Raw genomic sequence first — 19543 nt, forward strand, 5'->3', positions numbered from 1 at the left:
CTTATGCTTTGGGAGATGCTTTCTTGATAGATAATCCGCAAGGTAGTTGTTGGTGCCTTTTATAGGCTCAATTGTGAAATCAAAGGAAGATAATATTGCATGCCACCTTGCAAAGATTTGTTTTGAAACAAGATTTTTTACATCTTTTTCAAAGATGAATTTACTTTCTTTTGAACCTATTCTGACAAGAAAATCTTTGTTGATAATATCTCCTTGGAATTTTTAAACAGAGAGTACTATAAGACTTCCTTTTTTACGTTGGAATAGTTTTTTTGTGCACTATTCCAAACATTAGAATGGAAACAGACTAATGATTCTTTTTCATTAATATTTTGTTTGAGAATGTCGCCGTAACCTTTCTCAGATGCATCTGTTTCGATGATCATTTTGGCTTTTTCATCTACAAGCAATAAGCATGGAATGCCTTTAGCCAGGGATTTGATTGACTGGACTACTTGAGAATGCTCAGTCGTCCACGATTTTGGGTGCTTTTTTAGTCTTTCATAAAGTGGCAAACAGATTGTCCGGAGGTTTTTAATGAAATCTCCAATATAATTGACACATCCAATAAATCTCTATAGCTGGGTCTTATCTTGGATTTTATCAGGAAACTTATCCACAAAGTCTAATGATCTTTGGATAGGCTTAATAATTCCTTGATCAATATCAAAACCAAGAAACCTTACCTTTGTTTGAAACAACTTAATTTTTTGTAATTGATCAATATCCACAAGTCGCCATCGATTATCTTCCTCGTTTACGCGTCCAGTTCGTTGTTGCTGTCAAATTTCAGAACTCACTACCCTATACTCGTCATTAGATTCAGTTCGTGCGTAGCTTTTGCTCATTGTAAGTTTTGTGGTGAGGACAAATCGTGGATTATTTTGATTGTTATGCTTTAAATCTTTTTCTCGAATTGCAAGTGTTGGATTAATGGGTTGGTTTATTTGTTGATCCTTGAAGGTGTCGTTGGGCTATAGTGCTCGAATACCTTAAGTTCCAACTAGTCTGATTGAAGTTCAATTCTCCACTACTTTGGTATGTTTCTAGCATTTACGTTTAGGTGAATTAAACGAGAGACTTTATTGGTTTAATTTTCTTACCTTTATGTTTAAGTTAATTTTCTGGATTTTAGTTGGACTAAGGAACGTAGCTAAACTTCAGGTAAGGCATTTCGTTTATGGATTTGATGAATAGAGTGTTTAAGGATTTCTTAGACACTTTTGTAATTGTGTTATTGACGATATCTTGATATATTCCAAGACAGAGGCAGAACGTAAGGAGCATTTACACATGGTTATAGAGACCCTTCGAGCCAATAAAATTTATGCAAAGTTTTCAAAATGTGAGTTTTGTTTGAAGCATGTATCTTTTCTAGGCCATGTGGTTTCTAAAGATGGTGTTTCTGTGGATCCAGTTAAGATAGAAGCTATTATCCGTTGGCCCCGACCTTCCACAGTTAGTGAAGTTCATAACTTTCTGGGTTTAACAGGTTATTACCGACAATTTGTGGAGGACTTTTCTCGTATAGCTACTCCCCTTACTCAGTTGACCAGGAAAGGGGCTCCATTTGTTTGGAGCAAGGCCTGTGAGGATAGTTTTCAGAACCTTAAACAGATGCTTATTACTGTACCGGTTCTTACTGTACCTGATGGTTCAGGGAGTTTTGTGATTTACAGTGATGCTTCTAAGAAAGGTTTGGGTTGTGTTCTAATGCAGCAAGGTAAGGTCATCGCTTATGCTTCTCGTCAATTGAAGTGTCATTAGCAGAATTACCCTACCCATGATTTAGAGTTGGCAGCAGTAGTTTTTCACTTAAGATATGGAGACATTACTTGTATGGTGAGAAGATACAAATCTTTACGGACCATAAAAGCTTGAAAATACTTCTTCACTCAGAAGGAGTTGAATATGAGACAGCGAAGATGGCTTGAATTAATAAAGGATTATGATTGCGAGATATTGTATCATCCAGGTAACGCGAATATAGTAGCAGATGTCCTTAGTAGGAAGGTATCACATTCAGCAGCACTCATTACCAAACAGGCCCCTTTGTATCGAGATCTTGAGAGAGCTGAGATTGCAGTATCAGTAGGTACAGTCGCTTCACAGTTAGCTCAGTTGTCAGTACAGTCGACTTTGAGACAGAATATTATTGTTGCTTAGTGTAATGATCCTTATTTGATTGAGAAATGTCGTCTAGCAGGAATAGGGAAAGCTGTTGGGTTTTCCATATCCTCTGATGGTGGGCTTTTGTTTGAGAGGTGTTTTTGTGTGCTAGCAGACAAAGCAGTTAAGATAGAATTATTGACTGAAGCTCATAGTTCCCCATTTTTCATGCACCCAGGTAGTACAAAAATGTATTAGGATCTGAAATGAGTTTATTGGTGGCGTAATATGAAAAGAGAGGTGCATAATTTGTGAATAAATGCTTGGTGTGCTAGCAAGTTAAGCACAAAAACAAAAACTAGCAGATTTATTACAACCTTTGAGCGTATTAGAATGGAAGTGGGAGAATGTGTCTATGGATTTCATTATAGGATTGCCTAGAACTCTGAAGGATTTTACAGTGATTTGGGTTGTTGTTGATAGGTTTACCAAATCAGCACACCTCATTCCAGGGAAATCCACTTATACTGCTAGTTAGTGGCCACGTTGTACTTGACTGAAATTGTGAGACTGCATGGGGTGCCAGTATCGATTGTTTCTGATAGAGATGCCCGTTTTACTTTTTCGTTCTGAAAGGGATTATAGGCTGCTATGGGAACGAGGTTAGATTTCAGTATAGCTTTTCACCCACAAACTAATGGTCAAACTGAGCGTTTGAACCAAGTTTTAGAGGATATGTTGCAAGCTTGTGCATCAGAGTTTTCAGGTAGTTTGGATTCTGACTTGCATTTGGTGGAGTTTTCTTATAACAACAGTTTTTAGGTTACCATTGGCATGGCACCGTTTGAGGCTCTGTATGGGAAATGCTGCAGATCCTCTATTTGTTGGGACGAGGTTGGTGAATAGAGATTGATGGGTCCTGAGTTAGTTCAGTCTACTAATGAAGCGATACATAAAATTAGAGCACGAATGCCAGCAGTACAAAGTAGGCAGAAAACTTATGCTGATGTGAGATGGAAAGATCTTGAGTTTGATGTGAGAGACAAAGTGTTCTTGAAAGTAGCACCTTTGAAAGGTGTTTTACGATTTGAAAAGAAAGGAAAGTTGAGTTCTCGTTTTGTTAGACCGTTCAAGATTCTAGAGCGAATTGGCACTATGGTGTATTGTTTGGCATTGCCGCCATCACTCTCTGCTGTGCATGATGTGTTTCATGTTTCAATATTGAGAAAGTATGTGACAGATCCATCTCATGTGGTGGATTACGAGCCACTAGAAATTGATGAGAATTTGAGTTATGCAGAACAACCAGTTGAGATTCTGGCTAGAGAAGTAAAGATGCTACGTGTAACAGAGGAATTTCTTTAGTCAAAGTTCTATGGCGTGACCACAAAGTTGAAGATGCTACATGGGGGAGAGAGGAGGACATAAGGGCTCTCTACCCAGAGTTGTTCGAGGATTAGAACTTTCGAGGATGAAAGTTCCTTAAGAAGGAAAGATTGTTATGCCTTAAGACCTCGAGGTAATTTCTTAACATTATTCATCTTATATTTTTAAGATTTTCTTTTGGTAGGGTGCATGTTAATTGTTTCGATGAGAAAGAGAAAAGAAAGAAAAGATAATAATAATATAATATAATATACTATGATATAATATAATATAATTACAATTTATTATATATTATTACATATTATTAGTATTTTTAAAAGAATCCCCTCACGCATGCCCTTTCCATCTCTTTCGTCTCCTTTTCGTAACCCCAACCGCATGCCCCCACCCCATTTCCAATCTTCTCCTTTCAAAGTCGTTGCCGTCGTTTTCGTTCGGTCGTTTTCGTCCATGCCCAATCGTCGTCATCCTGTTCTTGTCCCCGCAAAGCTCACTTCACCGCACGCCTCGGCCTCATTTTCTTCTTCCGTTCAGTTTCACCATCGTAGCCGTGACCGATCGTTGTCTCTTCGTCCGCGCAAGCCGCCATCGGTCGTCGTCCTCATTTGCGCGTTTAGTTTGTCCTACCATCCAATTTTAGAACTCATTGCTCTATACTCATCATTAGATTCAGTTCGTGCGTAGCTTTTGCTCATTGTAAGTCTTGTGGTAAGGAAGAATCGTGGATTATTTTGATTATTATGCTTGAAATCTTTTTTTTTCGAATTGCAAGTGTTGGATTAACGAGTTGGTTTGTTTGTTGATCCTTGAAGGTGTCGTTGGGTTATAGCGCTCGAATACCTTAAGTTCCAACCTGTTTAATTGAAGTTTAATTCTCCACTACTTTGGTATGTTGTGGCATTTACGTTTAGGTGAATTAAACGAGGTACTTTATTGGTGAAAGTGTTTGATTTTCTTACCATCATGTTTAAGTTAACTTGCTGGATTTTAGTTTATCTAAGGAACGTAGCTAAAATTCAGGTAATTGGTGAAAGTGTTTGATTTTCTTACCATCATGTTTAGGTTAATTTTTTGGATTTTAGTTCAACTAAGGAACGTAGCTAAACTTCAGGTAAGGGATTTCCTATTACTTGACTCAAATTTGAGATTTAAACGTAGTAAATGATACGAAAGTATGCTTTAGAAGCTGCATTAAATTGATGGTTATGCGCTTATATAGAAGGTAGTAATGATAAACTCTTGACTAGTTTTAGACGACATGTCTGTTAAGTGTAGTTTGTATGCATTGATGGGTTGTGCTGTTGACTGAATATAGATGATGAGGATTTGACTCCTATATGTAACTTAGATATACTATAGTATAATATAATTTGAAAAACAATAAAAGATAATCAAAGACCCTTCAGTTACGACTGCATCTAATAATATACGTATAACTGGTGAGATAGTAGAAGAGAATAACACATGAGACTTTGGTAACCCAGTTCGGCCAATAATGCCTACGTTTGGGGAGCTGTGCACAACTCAGATGAGTAATTTTATAATAGTCACCATAAACATCAAAACATCAATATAGCTTAAGTATACATCTCAATACTATAACTATATGACTTGTGAATCAACATCAGACTCCAGGCTCCCCCTGGAATAAAGAAGACTCCCATCGACAGCGTCTGATGGTCAGGTTCCCCCTGAATGTATGTGTGACTCAGTCATTAATCAAACTAACCGTAGTCTCATTCTGTATATTACTCATCCTCAAAACTCTACTTTAGGTAGTCATGTTGCTCCAGAAGTTATAAACTACCTTTCGTTTCAGTCGTAGCCGCTTCAATCACCAATCGGAAGATCAGTCTTCGTAATCAACTCCCAAGCTTTTTTTTCTATCTTTTTGCGCATGTTTCAATCCTCTTCAAAAAACATATATAACCCAACTTGTATCTTCTAAAAATATAAGATCCCTAAAGAAGAGGAACTTATTTTATATCTTGGAGATAAATAGAGGGATTCCATAAATATAGGAGAATCAAATATTCTTTGATTATCTTCTCTTAAATATATCTTCTCTTTTAATTTAAAAGATATTCTTTTAGGCAAACTACACTTCAACAAACTCCCCCTTTTGTCTAAAAGAAATTTCTTATCTGGTTCAACAACAGCAGTACCACAGAGTTATTTCATTCATTCGCAGCCGTCAGTTCTTAGTAAGACAGATGTCATTCCATTCAGAAGATATTTCAATTTATGAGACAAAAGATGATTTTATAAAACTACATCTGTCACAAAAGAAAACTACAGCCACCAAAAGAATAGGGCCAGAACATTATCCATTTCTGCACAAAACCATCAAAAACAAAAAACATCCCACAATATTTCCCCCAGTACATTTACTCCCCCTTTGAACCTGAAAATTAATGACATTAACCAGATGGTGGCTGCTAACGACTAGTAGATGGTGTCAAAGACTTCAAATGTCGAATGAGAGCATCAACCTCTAATTGACGTTCAGACAATAGAGTGATGGAGTTAGTTAGTGCATGAGATTCAGCAGTCAAGAAATTAATAATGCGAGTAGCTAACTCACAATCCACATAGAAGCCTTCAATAGAGTCATCCCAGTCAGTAGTGTCAAAAATACGTGGGCCCCGAGTTGGATGCACACCATGGTCAATATCAGGCACATGACTGCCTTGAAAGAGTCTGTAGCTAAGTGCAATTGTCTTAGGTTCAGGTCCAGGAGCATCAGATGCAGTAAGCATCGCTCCATTTAGGTGAAGTAGCAGACTGGAGAACAACCTCGAAAAAGCAATGGGAACCTTGATCCCAAACGACCCAACATGTCTCAACAGTTGATTGTAAATGAAGGCACCCATATCTACTTTATCATCATTGCAAATTTGATACAAGAATGTACGTAAGGCAGCAGATATGCTTGAGGCATGTGAGGAAGGGAACCAATTGGCAATGCCAATCTTGTGCAAAATGGCATACTTGACGTTGAGAGCAGCTGCAAGGATTCCATTCACAGGCCATGTGAACAAGGTCCCTCTAGATAAGACAGTAGCTAGAACCTCAGTAGTAGGACATGATGGAGAGCAGTCAATATCAACAGTATTTCCAAGAAAACCATTTATCACAGCAGATGAAACCACAAATTTGAACCCTCTAATGTGCACCGACTGATAGTCATCACTACTCGGATCATTAAACTCATCAGGCAGATTGACAATAAATTCTTTAATTAACTGAGGATAAAAAGGGCCAACATTCGAGATAGTTTTTTTCAAACCAGCCTTATGGATAAAGTCCATGATACTCATGCAGGATTAGTGTTTGTCAGATATATTTACCTCATTGGCAATTCTCCTCTGCATCACAAACTTCCAGCATTAAACGCTTTCCTCGTGATGAAAAGAAATTCCATCAATAGGAACAGATGGAACATTTGCAGGGATTTTCTTTCTGCCAATTTTTGTGGTAACATTTCTCCTAGCCTGTTGAGTTTTTCTTTTGAGGGTTTAGGACCTTTAGGAGACTCTGGCCTTCCTTCAGAAGATGGTGCAATGGGATCATCAGTAGGACGAGGAATGTCTTCAGGAGGTATCTCAGTCTCGTTAAAAGAAGCACACTGATCATCATTTTGAGAACCATCAGTCTGTTTCTCACGTGTAGTAGTAGCGATTTTAGGAATGTGTGCAGGTACCGCATCCGATTGCGAAGTAGGTAGTTTCAATCGAGAAGGGTGAACAGAGGGAGAATGACCCGAAGGTATAGCTGGTGAGCGTCAAGGGTCTCATCCGAGGTTTCCAATATGAGTAGTTTTTACCATCTAAAACAGGAGGACGAGATGCAGATGGTCCTTCTCTGATTATCTCCATGATCTTTCAACCCACTTTGATACCAAATGAAAAACAGTAAAAGATAATTAAGGACCCTTCAGTTACGACTGCAGCTAATAATATATGTAATAACTGGTGAGATAGTAGAAGAGAATAACACGTGAGACTTTGGTAACCTAGTTCGGCCAATAATGCCTACATCTGGGAAGCTGCGCACAGCTCATATGAGTAATTTTATTGATAGTCACCATAAACATCAAAACATCAATATAGCTTAAGTATACATCTCAATACTATAACTATATGACTTGTGAATCAACATCAGACTCCAGGCTCCCCTTGGAATAAAGAAGACTCCCGTTGACAGCGTTTGATGGTCAGGCTCCCCCTGAATGTATGCGTGACTCAGTCATTAATCAAACTAACCATAGTCTCATTCTGTATATTACTCGTCCTTAAAACTCTACTTTAGGTAGTCATGTTGCTCCAGAAGTTATAAATTACCTTTCGTTTCAGTTGTAGCCGCTTCAATCACCAATCGGAAGATCAGTCTTCGTAATCAGCTCCCAAGCTTTTTTTTCCTATCTTTTTGCACACGTTTCAATCATCTTTAGAGAACATATATAACCCAACCTATATCTTCTAAAAATATAAGATCCCTAAAGAAGAGGAACTTATTTTATATCTTGGAGATAAATAGAGGGATTCCATAAATATAGGAGAATCAAATATTCTTTGATTATCTTCTCTTAAATATATCTTCTCTTTTAATTTAAAAGATATTCTTTTAGACAAAATAAACTTCAACATAATTATATTTTATTATATATTATTACATATTATTATTAGTAGTAGTAGTATTTTTAAAAGAATCCCCCCACGCCTGCCCTTTCCATCTTTTTCATCTCCTTCTTTTCGTAACCTCAGTCGCACGCCCCAACCCCGTTTCCAATCTTTTCCTTTCGAAGCTGTCATCATCGCCAAGGTTCTCCCTCCTCGTCCGATCATTTTCGCCCAAGCCCATTCGTTGTCGTCCCATCCTCGTCCGTACGAACCTCGCTTCGCCGCCCGCCTCAACCTCATTTTCTTCTTTCGCTCAGTTTCTCTTTACAGTCGTGATTGGTCACCATCTCTTCATCCGTGCAAGTTGCCACCGGTCGCCATCTCTTCATCCGCGCGAGCCGCCATCGTTCACTGTCTCTTCATTCGTGCAAGCCACCACCGTTCGTCGTCTCTTTGTTCGTGCAACCGTCCGGCAAGCCGCCACCGATTGTCGTCTCTTCGTCCGTGTAAGCCACCACCGGTCGCCATCTCTTCGTCCGTGCAAGCCGCCATCGATCATCATCTCTTCATCTACGCAAGCTGCCACCAATCGTCGTCTCTTCGTCCACGCAAGCCACCACCGATCGTCGTCTCTTCATCCGCGCAAGCCGCCACCGATTGCAGTCTCTTCGTCCGTGCAAGCCACCATCGATCGCTGTCTCTTCATCTGCACAAGCCGCCATCAATTGCCTTCCTCGTATGCACGTCTAGTTTGTTGTTGTCGTCGAATTTTAGAACTCACTACCCTATACTCGTCATTAGATTAAGTTCGTGCGTAGATTTTGCTCATTGTAAGTCTTGTGGTAAGGACAAATCGTGGATTATTTTGATTGTTATGCTTCAAATCTCTTTTTCGAATTGCAAGTGTTGGATTAATGGGTTGGTTTGTTTGTTGATCCTTGAAGGTTTCGTTGGGTTATAGCGCTCGAATACCTTAAGTTCCAACTAGTTTGATTGAAGTTCAATTCTCCACTACTTTGGTATGTTTCTAGCATTTTATGTTTAGGTGAATTAAACGAGAGACTTTATTGGTTTGATTTTCTTACCTTTATGTTTAAGTTAATTTTCTGGATTTTAGTTGGACTAAGGAACGTAGCTAAACTTCAGGTAAGAGATTTCCTACTACTGGACTCAAATTTGAGATTTAAACGTAGTAAATGATACAAAAATATGTTGTAGAGGCTGCATTAAATTGATGGTTATGTGCTCAAATAGAAGGTAGTAATGATATACTCTTGACTAGTTTTAGACAACATGTTTGTTAAGTGTAGTTTGTTTGCATTGATGGGTCGTGCTGTTGACGGAATATAGATGATGAGGATTTGACTGTTATATGTAACTTAGATATAATGTGGAGTTATGCTTGTTGATGAAGTAGATTTGAATGTTCTGTGTAGTCTATGCATATTGTTGTGTGGTGCTATTGATGGACTACTAAGGGTTTAGGGCCATCATGTGTAGGTTGTATATTTACTGATAGATTGTGTCGCGGACTGAATATAGATGTTATGCATGTTAGAATTTATGTCCTAAAACTCATACTTTGTTATTTGATTCAATAAAATTTATTATTGAATGCTATAATCTTAAAACCAATAAATTAAGATTCCGAGGCTATTTGTCAATACACTTGAACTTTATATAGAGACATAAACATGGATTAAGTTCGAGTTAATAGCCCAAATAGTCTATAGTGTATGAATAAGGTTGGACACCTTATTCTAGAAAAACACTATTGATGCAGCCAGCTCCATAGTTAGTACAAATGATGTAATCCTAAATCGTTCATGTAGAGACATGGGAGTGGGGGGCGTCCTATGTAAATGGTTTGCATAAGACTGGAACCACGAAATAGTCACTTTTAGTTATAACGCCATAAACTATAATATGACTATTTTAATTATAATGACCTAGGTAACTTGATTTTAATCCTGAGCTAACTATGAACTTCTGTTCATTCGGTAGTATCCATAGATCTGCATAGGTGAGAGCTGCTCATCATCGCTGGCCCAATAAGCCTCCCATTTCAGGGATAAGATCGAGTGGATAGCTAGGGATATAGAGTGCAAGATGGAATACACTCCTACCCACTTTTGGGATAGTAGATAGGTTGTTCCCTTAAGGACTGAATCCAAGTCTTGAACAAGGGGCCCTACCTTCTCATTGGCCCGAGAAGAATTCAAGTTTATAGGTTGGACCTTAAACCAATTGTTTAATAGTGGTTTAGTGGGTTTTAAGGAGCAAGATGTAATCTCGAGGGTAAAACGGTATTTTGACCCAACCAAGATTACGAACAACCTGTGGAGGATCAACTTACTCATCATGGTTATATCAGGTGGACAGAAATATATCTATAGTGAGGGGAGTGCAACTAAGAGTCTTTAGTGGAATGACTTTTTAGTTAACGAATGTTGATTAAGCTTGGTCTAAAAGAGTTTAGCCAGTTAATCTCGAATCGTTGGAGCCCATGATCTATAGGTCCATTAGGTTCCCCTACTAGCTCATATGGATTCAACTAAGAATGATACATTGGAATAATTCAAATTGTTCGAATTAGGTAAGGAGAGATAAACCGACTAGTGTATATGATATAAGTCGGTAAATATAAACTTTAAGCTTTATGTTTAAATATGATTTGAATTTTAGAAAAATGAATGCAGATTCATACTCGGGGGGTTGAAATTAGTCAAGACGAATAAAATAGCAAAAAGTCAAAAACGTTGACTTTTGACTAAGAAAGTCAAAGTTTGACTTTGACTTAATTGGTCAAATGACCAAATTTCCCTTTGACTAATATACTTATTAACTAAATGTTAATAGGAAATGTGGCAGCTTATAATGTATTTAGAAGCCACTAATTCCATTAATAGTTAATGGATGAATTAGGTGTTGAGATTTCATGAAATAAATTGCATGCATTTTGCATGTACTTTTTCTATATATAAACTTCCATTTACAGAATGTGAAGATGATGATTCTGATGAAAAATCTCTAAACGATACACCTACCTCCATCGATCTCTATAAACGTTTCCTTCACAAAAACGAGTCTCACAACTCGATTCTTAGTCCTGAGATTAGTAGGTCAACATAGTGGTTGTCCTTCGCTCGTGATCTTTAGGCAGAGAAGAAGTTTTGGAACGAAGTAGAAGTTGAGAACTACAAAAGTAAGTTCATCGTTTACCTTCTATTTTCTTTGTTTAGGTCTATCGTTTAGTTACTGCATGTTAATTTCTAAATCGTTTAGATGCATATAGAGTAAAGCATGATCCTTTTCTTCCGTTGTATGTTTCTCTGATGTTTTCTTTTCCTTCAATGCATAGTTTGTGCTATTGTTTAGACTGAGACGATGTGTAACGACCCAACTTTTCGGACTAAGCTAAGGTCACTACTCAGTGCTAAGACTCGACCACAAAACACAAATTCATAACGGACCGGTTACGATTCATTAAAACGTTAGAAATATTACAAAAAGCAGTTTCGGGCCCTATTTTAAATCACAGTCACAAAAGTTTCAAATAAAATACTCAGGTCATCAATACAAAATCGCAAAACCAAATATTCTAACAAAATACATCAGCGGAAGCATAAAGAAAACAAGACGCGTCCATATGGCCTTCACGCATCCTTCCTGCCTCTCGTCGGTCTGCCCCTCGTTGTACCCTTACCTGAAAAATTAAAGAAGAGAAAAAGGGGTGAGTATAAATATACCCAGTAAGGGACCCACTACCGGGCCCATTAGGGAACAACAGTTAACTTCCTATTCAGGGGTACCCTACATAACAGTCTAGTGGTTCCGTAGAACGCACATATCAGTCTCGTGATCCCGAAGGATACACCTATCAGTCTAGTGATCCCGAGGGATGCACATATCAGTCTAGTGCTCTCGAAGGATGCACATATCAGTCTAGTGCTCCCGAAGGATGCACATATGAGTCTAGTGCTCCCGAAGGATGCACATATCCGTAAGGTACACTACCCCATAGATGAAGCTAACTGTTACCCCTCAGTCCATACTAAACCGTCTACCACAGTCATACCCCATCAACTTCCAATCCACAACGTAGCCCATAACATAACTACAGTATACCGAACATCCGACATCGGTGCCTATCCATACACAATTCCTTACACCCGATGGCACATAAGCTACAACTAACGGTCGCGTTACCTTTACATCAGACAGAGCATCGCAACGATACTTAAAATCAAACTCACATGCATTTATTCAGTACAGTTATTAACGTGTAATCCCCTGTGGATTACTACGTTTCCAGCCTCGATCTGAGGTCCAGTAGTAGGAAAACCCTTACCTGATACTCGGTTATGCCCCTCGATCGAGTCCACGCTCAACGGATCCACCTAAACGAAAACACGAAGGTTTTAATCGATGATACTAGTAGAAGTCATTTTAAATGGTCCTAAGCAACATCCGTTGACTTACCCAAGGAAAGGAAAGCTATCTCCAAACAAGCCTGCCGCGGAACCCGAGAACTTAAACGTCAACTCCTTAATACCTTCAAGGGATGAAAGGTAGGACCAAATCTTATTCCAATATTCAAATTCGAATCGGATGTAGCAACATTAGGAAATTCATCAAAAACAATCCTTATCGAAGACTCACCGTGACCCGAAGTGGAAGAAGGAAGGCTTAGGTGGCTCGGTGAACAGGGAGCTCGGCTTGGCTTGGAGGTGTTCGGCTCGGCTCGCGGCTTGGGTTGGCCAGCTCGAGGCTTGGCTCGGTTTGGATCAGTGCACGGCTCGGCTTACGGCTCGGCTTACGGCTCGGCTCAACTCGGCTTGCGGCTCGGCTCGCGGCTCGGCTCACGGCTCGGCTCGCAGCTCGCTCGATTCGGATTCGTGGCTCGGGTCGGCTTCACTTCGCGGCTCGGGTTTACTCCTTTCTCCTTCCAGCAACGACGGCGACAGAAGGCAGCTCCCCTCGGTGTTCTGTCTGCGTCGGGAACACGAGATGAGAAGGGAGAAGCCGCCGGCGGTGGCAGAGACGAAGAGAGAGAGAGACGTCGGCTGCAGATGGACGGCAGATGGTGGCTGCGGCGAACGAACGGTGGAGCTATGAACCGACGGAGATGGAGACGGGGACAGAGGACGGTGACAGCGGACAGAGACAGAGATGGGACGACGACGGGACGCGAGCGGAAGAGAGAAAGCTGGAGAGACGGCGGCAGCGTTCGCGAGCGGAAGACGATGAAGAAAAAGACGAATTTGAAAGGGGGGGGTAGCGCGCTCCTTAGGGTTTATTTTAAAAAAAATATTATTATTATTATTATTATTATTATATATATATATATATATATATATTAAAACAAAATAAATATATAAAAATAATAATAATAATAATATAAATAATAAAAGAAAATATTAAAAAATAAAAGTAAAATTAATAATACAATTTTTATTAATTAAAATAACATTAATATCACATAATGAATATAATATTCAATAAAAAAAAATAAAGGTTTTAATATTAATTTATAATGATAATAATAAATAATGATAATAAGATGAGTAATATTATATTATTATTTCATCATCTACAAAATTTTAAAATCTCGAAAAATTCACATAAATGCTAAAATTTTACCTCGAAATTCGGGGCGTTACATTCTTCCCTCCTTAGGGAACTTTCGTCCTCAAAAGTTTTATTCCTCGAACAGTTCGGGATAACGGGACCTCATGTCATCTTCTTGCTCCTATGTAGCCTCTTCCACCCGGTGATTCCGCCATAAGACTTTAACCAAAGGGATTTCTTTATTCCTCAACGTTTTCACCTCTCTAGCCAGCACCTCAACGGGTTGTTCAGTATAGCTCAAGTTTTCATCAATCTCTAGTGGCTCGTAATCCACTACATGGGATGGATCTGGCACGTACTTCCTCAACATAGAAACATGAAACACATCATGAACTGTCGAGAGTGATGGTGGCAACGCCAAGCGATAAGCTACAGGGCCAATCCGCTCCAGAATCTCAAACGGCCCAACAAAACGGGGACTCAGCTTTCCCCTCCTTTCAAATCGTAAGACACCTCTCATAGGTGCTACCTTTAAGAACACCTTGTCCCCTACCTCAAACTCAAGATCCTTCCGCCTCACATCTGCATAACTCTTCTGCCTACTCTGAGCGGTATGCATGCGTGATCTAATCTTCTGTATCGCTTCGTTAGTAGACTGAACTAACTCAGGACCCATCAATCTCTGCTCACCCACCTCACCCCAGCAAACCGGGGATCTACAACATTTGCCGTACAAGGCCTCAAATGGTGTCATGCCAATAGTAGCCTGATAACTGTTATTATAAGCAAATTCCATCAAATGCAAGTGGGAGTCCCAGCTACCTGGAAATTCCAATGCACACGCTCGCAACATATCCTCTAAAACTTGGTTCAGACGCTCAGTCTGACCGTCAATCTGTGGATGGAAAGCTGTACTAAAGTCTAACCTCGTGCCCATAGCAGTCTGCAAACCCTTCCAGAATTTGGAAGTGAAACGGGCATCTCTATCAAAAACAATCGACACTGGCACTCCATGTAATCTCACTATCTCCGACAAGTACAGCTGTGCCCACTTACTAGCAGTATAGGTGGATTTACCCGGAACGAAGTGCGCTGATTTGGTAAGTCTGTCCACCACAACCCAAATCACTGTAAAACCCCTCAGAGTTCTCGGCAGCCCTGTAATGAAATCCATGGGCACGTTTTCCCACTTCCATTCCGGTATGCTCAAAGGTTGTAATAAACCCCCTGGTTTCTGCCTTGGTGCCTTAACCTACTGTCACACCAAGCATCTACTAACAAATTCTGCTACCTCCCTCTTCATGTTACGCCACCAATAAACCCGCTTCAGGTCCTGATACATCTTCGTACTACCTGGGTGCATGGAAAATGGGGAACTGTGAGCCTCAGATAATAATTCTGTCTTAACCGCACTATCTGACGGCACACAGAGGCGTCTCTCAAACAAAAGTCCACCATCAGAGGATATGGAGAACTCAACCGCTTGCCCTGCCTCTACTAGGCCACGTTTCTCAACCAAATAAGGATCGTTACTCTGAGCATCAATGATCCTTTGCCTCAAAGTCGGCTGTACCGTCAACTGGGCTAACTGTATAGTGACTGCCCCCACTGACACTGCAATCTCAGCCCGCTCCAGATCTCGATGCAATGGGGACTGTCGGGTAATAAGTGCTGCGGAATGTGATACCTTTCTACTAAGAGCATCAGCTACCACATTTGCCTTGCCTGGATGATACAGTATCTCACAATCGTAATCCTTCACTAACTCAAGCCATCTTCGTTGTCTCATATTCAATTCCTTCTGAGTAAAGGAGTATTTCAAGCTCTTATGATCCATGAAGATCTGTATCTTTTCACCATATAAGTAATGCCTCCATATTTTCAAAGCAAAAACCACTGCTGCCAACTCTGAATCATGTGTAGGGTAGTTCTGCTCATGACTCTTCAACTGACGAGAAGCATAAGCGACCACCTTACCCTGTTGCATCAAAACACAACCCAAACCCTTCTTGGAAGCATCACTATAAATCACAAAACTGCCGGAACCATCAGGTACAGTAAGAACCGGTGCGGTAACTAGCTTCTGTTTAAGGTTCTGGAAACTGTCTTCACATGCCTTGCTCCAAACAAAAGGAGCTCTCTTCCTGGTCAACTGAGTAAGAGGAGTAGCTATACGAGAAAAGTTCTCCACAAACCGTCGATAATAACCTGCTAAACCCAGAAAGCTACGAACCTCACTGACTGTGGAAGGTCGGGTCGAACCGGTAACTGCCTCTATCTTAGCTGGATCCACAGAGACTCCAGCCTTAGAAACCACGTGGCCCAGAAAGGACACCGGCTTCAGCCAAAACTCGCATTTCGAGAACTTTGCATACAACTTATTATCCCGAAGTGTTTGCAAAACTATACGTAAATGCTCCTCATGTTCGGCCTCCGTCTTGAAGTATATCAAGATATCATCAATAAACACGATCACAAAAGTATCTAGGAACTCCCTAAACACTCTGTTCATCAAGTCCATAAACACTGCCGGAGCATTCGTCAAACCAAAAGACATCACAATAAACTCGTAGTGTCCATACCTGGAACGAAATGCTGTCTTCGGTACATCACCATCCTTAATCCTCAGCTGATGGTATCCCAACCGAAGATCAATCTTAGAGAACACTGTGGCTCCATGTAACTGGTCAAATAGATCGTCGATCCTAGGCAAGGGATATTTGTTCTTAACGGTTACCTTGTTCAACTCCCTATAGTCAATGCATAGACGCATCGATCCATCCTTCTTCTTAACAAATAAAACTGGCGCACCCCAAGGTGACACGCTCGGTCGAATGAATCCCTTATCAAGCAACTCTTGTAACTGCACCTTCAGTTCTTTCAGCTCTGCGGGGGCCATTCTGTAAGGGGCTCTGGATATAGGAACCGTGCCCGGCTCCAACTCTATGGCAAACTCAACCTCTCTGTGAGGAGGTAACCCTGGAAGTTCTTCAGGAAAGACATCCGGATAGTCCCTCACCACCGGTTCTGATGACAGGGATACATCGACCTCTCTAGTATCCACCACGCTCGCTAAGATACCCCAAGTACCTTGACTGAGCAGTTTACTGGCCCTGATGGCTGAGATTACCTGAGGCAAGGACCTTGACCCTTCTCCCTTAAATTTAAAACTGGCCATCGAGGGAGGGTTAAACGCTACCTCCTTATGGGAACAATCTATGCTGGCGTGGTTAGCGGCCAACCAATCCATACCCAGGACTACATCAAAGTCGAGCATGTCCAGGACTAACAGCGTTACTTCAATCACATGGCCTGCTATCTCAATCTGGCATGCTTTCACCTTTTCCTTCGACAACATACACTCCCTGGAAGGAGTAGATACTGATAGAACATGGTGTAAGGGCTCTACCTCTAAGCGGGCATGCAACACAAATGCGGAAGAGATAAAAGAATGTGACGATCCCGAATCAAACAAAACTAAGGCGTAATGCCCCAATACTGGAAGCGTACCTGTCACCACCGTGCCTGCCCTCTCAGCCTCAGTCTTGTTGGTAGCAAAGACTCTACCCTGATGTGGAGCACCTGCTCCCTGATTCTGCGCGTTTCCCGTAAGTCTCATCGGGCATCTGTCAGCTGTATGCCCCTCTTGCCTACACTTAAAGCAAGTCCTGGTTCCAAATAAACAACGGCCCAAATGGTGCTTCCCACAAGTGGCACACAATGGCTTCCCCCTGGCAGCTTCCCCTGCCTCAAAAGGTTTCTGCTGGAAGCGGCGAAACTCACCACCTGGTCTGAAGTTCCGCTGCGGCACTGGAATAGGCTGCTGCTCAGCCTTCCTTTTCTGTCCCGAGGTCGAACCTCTACCTGCGACCTTCGACGAGTTAGCCCTCTCCTGTAAACTGAGGTCCACTGCCAGGCGCAGTGCATCGGCATGTGTAGCGGGTCGGAAAGCTCGAACCAAACCCTGAATGTCCAGTCGGAGGCCTCTAACAAACTTATCAGCTCTGGCCGCCTCGGTCGCTATCATCTCGGGAGCGAAGCAGGATAACATGTCAAACTCCGCATCATACTGCTCCACTGTCATGTCACCCTGCTCTAAGTTCAGGAACTCCTGCCGCTTGGCATCTCTCAAACTAGTAGAGAAGAATTTCACATAGAAACTCTCCTTGAACTGTTGCCACGTGATCTGACTCACATCACCACCTAGCATTCTCTCTGTAGTCTCCCACCATGCAGTACCTCTGTCTGTCAACATGAAAACAGCACACTGAACTTTCTGATCCTCAGGGCACTTCATGTATCGGAATATGGTCTCCAAAGACGATAACCACAGCTGAGCCCTCGTGGGGTCCTCCAAAGACCCATCGAATGTCGTGGGATTATACTTCCTGAAATCCCTCAGGTGCTTGGCCTCTACTGACAACTGATCCGGCACAACCCGGGGCGCAACTGGTACTGGAGCCGGAGCTGGAGCAGGAGCTGGTGCTGGAGCTGGCGGGGCAGGCTGCTGCTGCTCCCGCATCTGCATAATCAAATCCCTGAACCTCTGCTCCATGGCAGCTAGGTCCGCATGAGTAACTAGCGCAGCCGGGTCAGTGGCTTGGGCTACAGGCTGCACCTCAGGTTGAACACGTCCTGCTCCCCTCCCTCGGCCTCCTCGGCCACCCCTACGTGCACCCCTCCTTGGCGGCATTTCCCCTAACAACCACCAATGATCCCTTTAGTCATAAGTGATAATTTACTTCGCAGTTTAATTTAGGTAAGGTAATGCATATAGAGTTATACATATAATTTCATGAGAGAGTACCTGACGAGTGGCAAGGATCGTTTTAGCTATAAGGACACAAAACACAGACTCACATCATAAGTCAGTCTACAGAACCTAAAACTTAGGCTCTGATACCAACTATAACGACCCAACTTTTCGGACTAAGCTAAGGTCACTACTCAGTGCTAAGACTCGACCACAAAACACAAAATTCATAACGGACCGGTTACGATTCATTAAAATGTTAGAAATATTACAAAAAGCAGTTTCGGGCCCTATTTTAAATCACAGTCACAAAAGTTTCAAATAAAATACTCAGGTCATCAATACAAAATCGCAAAACCAAATATTCTAACAAAATACATCAGCGGAAGCATAAAGAAAACCAGACGCGTCCATATGGCCTTCACGCATCCTTCCTGCCTCTCGTCGGTCTGCCCTCGTTGTACCCTTACCTGAAAAATTAAAGAAGAGAAAAGGGGTGAGTATAAATATACCCAGTAAGGGACCCACTACCGGGCCCATTAGGGAACAACAGTTAACTTCCTATTCAGGGGTACCCTACATAACAGTCTAGTGGTTCCGTAGAACGCACATATCAGTCTCGTGATCCCGAAGGATACACCTATCAGTCTAGTGATCCCGAGGGATGCACATATCAGTCTAGTGCTCTCGAAGGATGCACATATCAGTCTAGTGCTCCCGAAGGATGCACATATGAGTCTAGTGCTCCCGAAGGATGCACATATCCGTAAGGTACACTACCCCATAGATGAAGCTAACCGTTACCCCTCAGTCCATACTAAACCGTCTACCACAGTCATACCCCATCAACTTCCAATCCACAACGTAGCCCATAACATAACTACAGTATACCGAACATCCGACATCGGTGCCTATCCGTACACAATTCCTTAGACCCGATGGCACACAAGCTACAACTAACGGTCGCGTTACCTTTACATCAGACAGAGCATAGCAACGATACTTAAAATCAAACTCACATGCATTTATTCAGTACAATTATTAACGTGTAATCCCCTGTGGATTACTACGTTTCCAACCTCGATTCGAGGTCCAGTAGTAG

General features: G+C 41.4%; 3 protein-coding genes across 15 annotated transcripts in view; 1 reads left to right on the forward strand and 2 right to left on the reverse strand.

Annotated features, from left to right (window-relative positions):
* Window positions 1–3021: 3021 nt before the first annotated feature.
* Window positions 3022–3474, forward strand: LOC127148948 (uncharacterized). The gene has a single exon (XM_051083382.1). The coding sequence runs from the start codon at window positions 3022–3024 to the stop codon at window positions 3472–3474; it is 453 nt and encodes a 150-aa protein (XP_050939339.1).
* A 2459-nt stretch (window positions 3475–5933) lies between these two features.
* Window positions 5934–6806, reverse strand: LOC103503245 (uncharacterized). Its single transcript, XM_008467383.1, has one exon. It carries the CDS (start codon window positions 6804–6806, stop codon window positions 5934–5936), a length of 873 nt encoding a protein of 290 aa, XP_008465605.1.
* A 4789-nt stretch (window positions 6807–11595) lies between these two features.
* The window catches only part of LOC127148779 (uncharacterized), a 115978-nt gene continuing 108030 nt past the window's right edge, over window positions 11596–19543 (reverse strand). For 12 of the 13 annotated variants that reach the window (XM_051083077.1, XM_051083075.1, XM_051083074.1 and 9 more), the window contains one exon: window positions 14947–18911. In XM_051083077.1, coding sequence (XP_050939034.1) covers window positions 14947–18381 — 3435 coding nt within the window. In that variant the 5' untranslated portion in view covers window positions 18382–18911. Of the gene's footprint in view, window positions 11824–14946; window positions 18912–19543 lie in introns of those variants that run through there. The other variant, XR_007819869.1, reaches the window with a different exon arrangement.

This window comes from Cucumis melo, chromosome 4, assembly GCF_025177605.1.
Source record: "Cucumis melo cultivar AY chromosome 4, USDA_Cmelo_AY_1.0, whole genome shotgun sequence".
Lineage (NCBI taxonomy): Eukaryota > Viridiplantae > Streptophyta > Magnoliopsida > Cucurbitales > Cucurbitaceae > Cucumis > Cucumis melo.

What these genes read in the sequence shown, in the direction of transcription:
- LOC127148948 (XM_051083382.1), top strand. Translation starts at nt 3,022, where the DNA reads ATGGGTCCTGAGTTAGTTCAGTCTACTAATGAAGCGATACATAAAATT.
- LOC103503245 (XM_008467383.1), bottom strand. Translation starts at nt 6,806, where the DNA reads ATGGACTTTATCCATAAGGCTGGTTTGAAAAAAACTATCTCGAATGTT.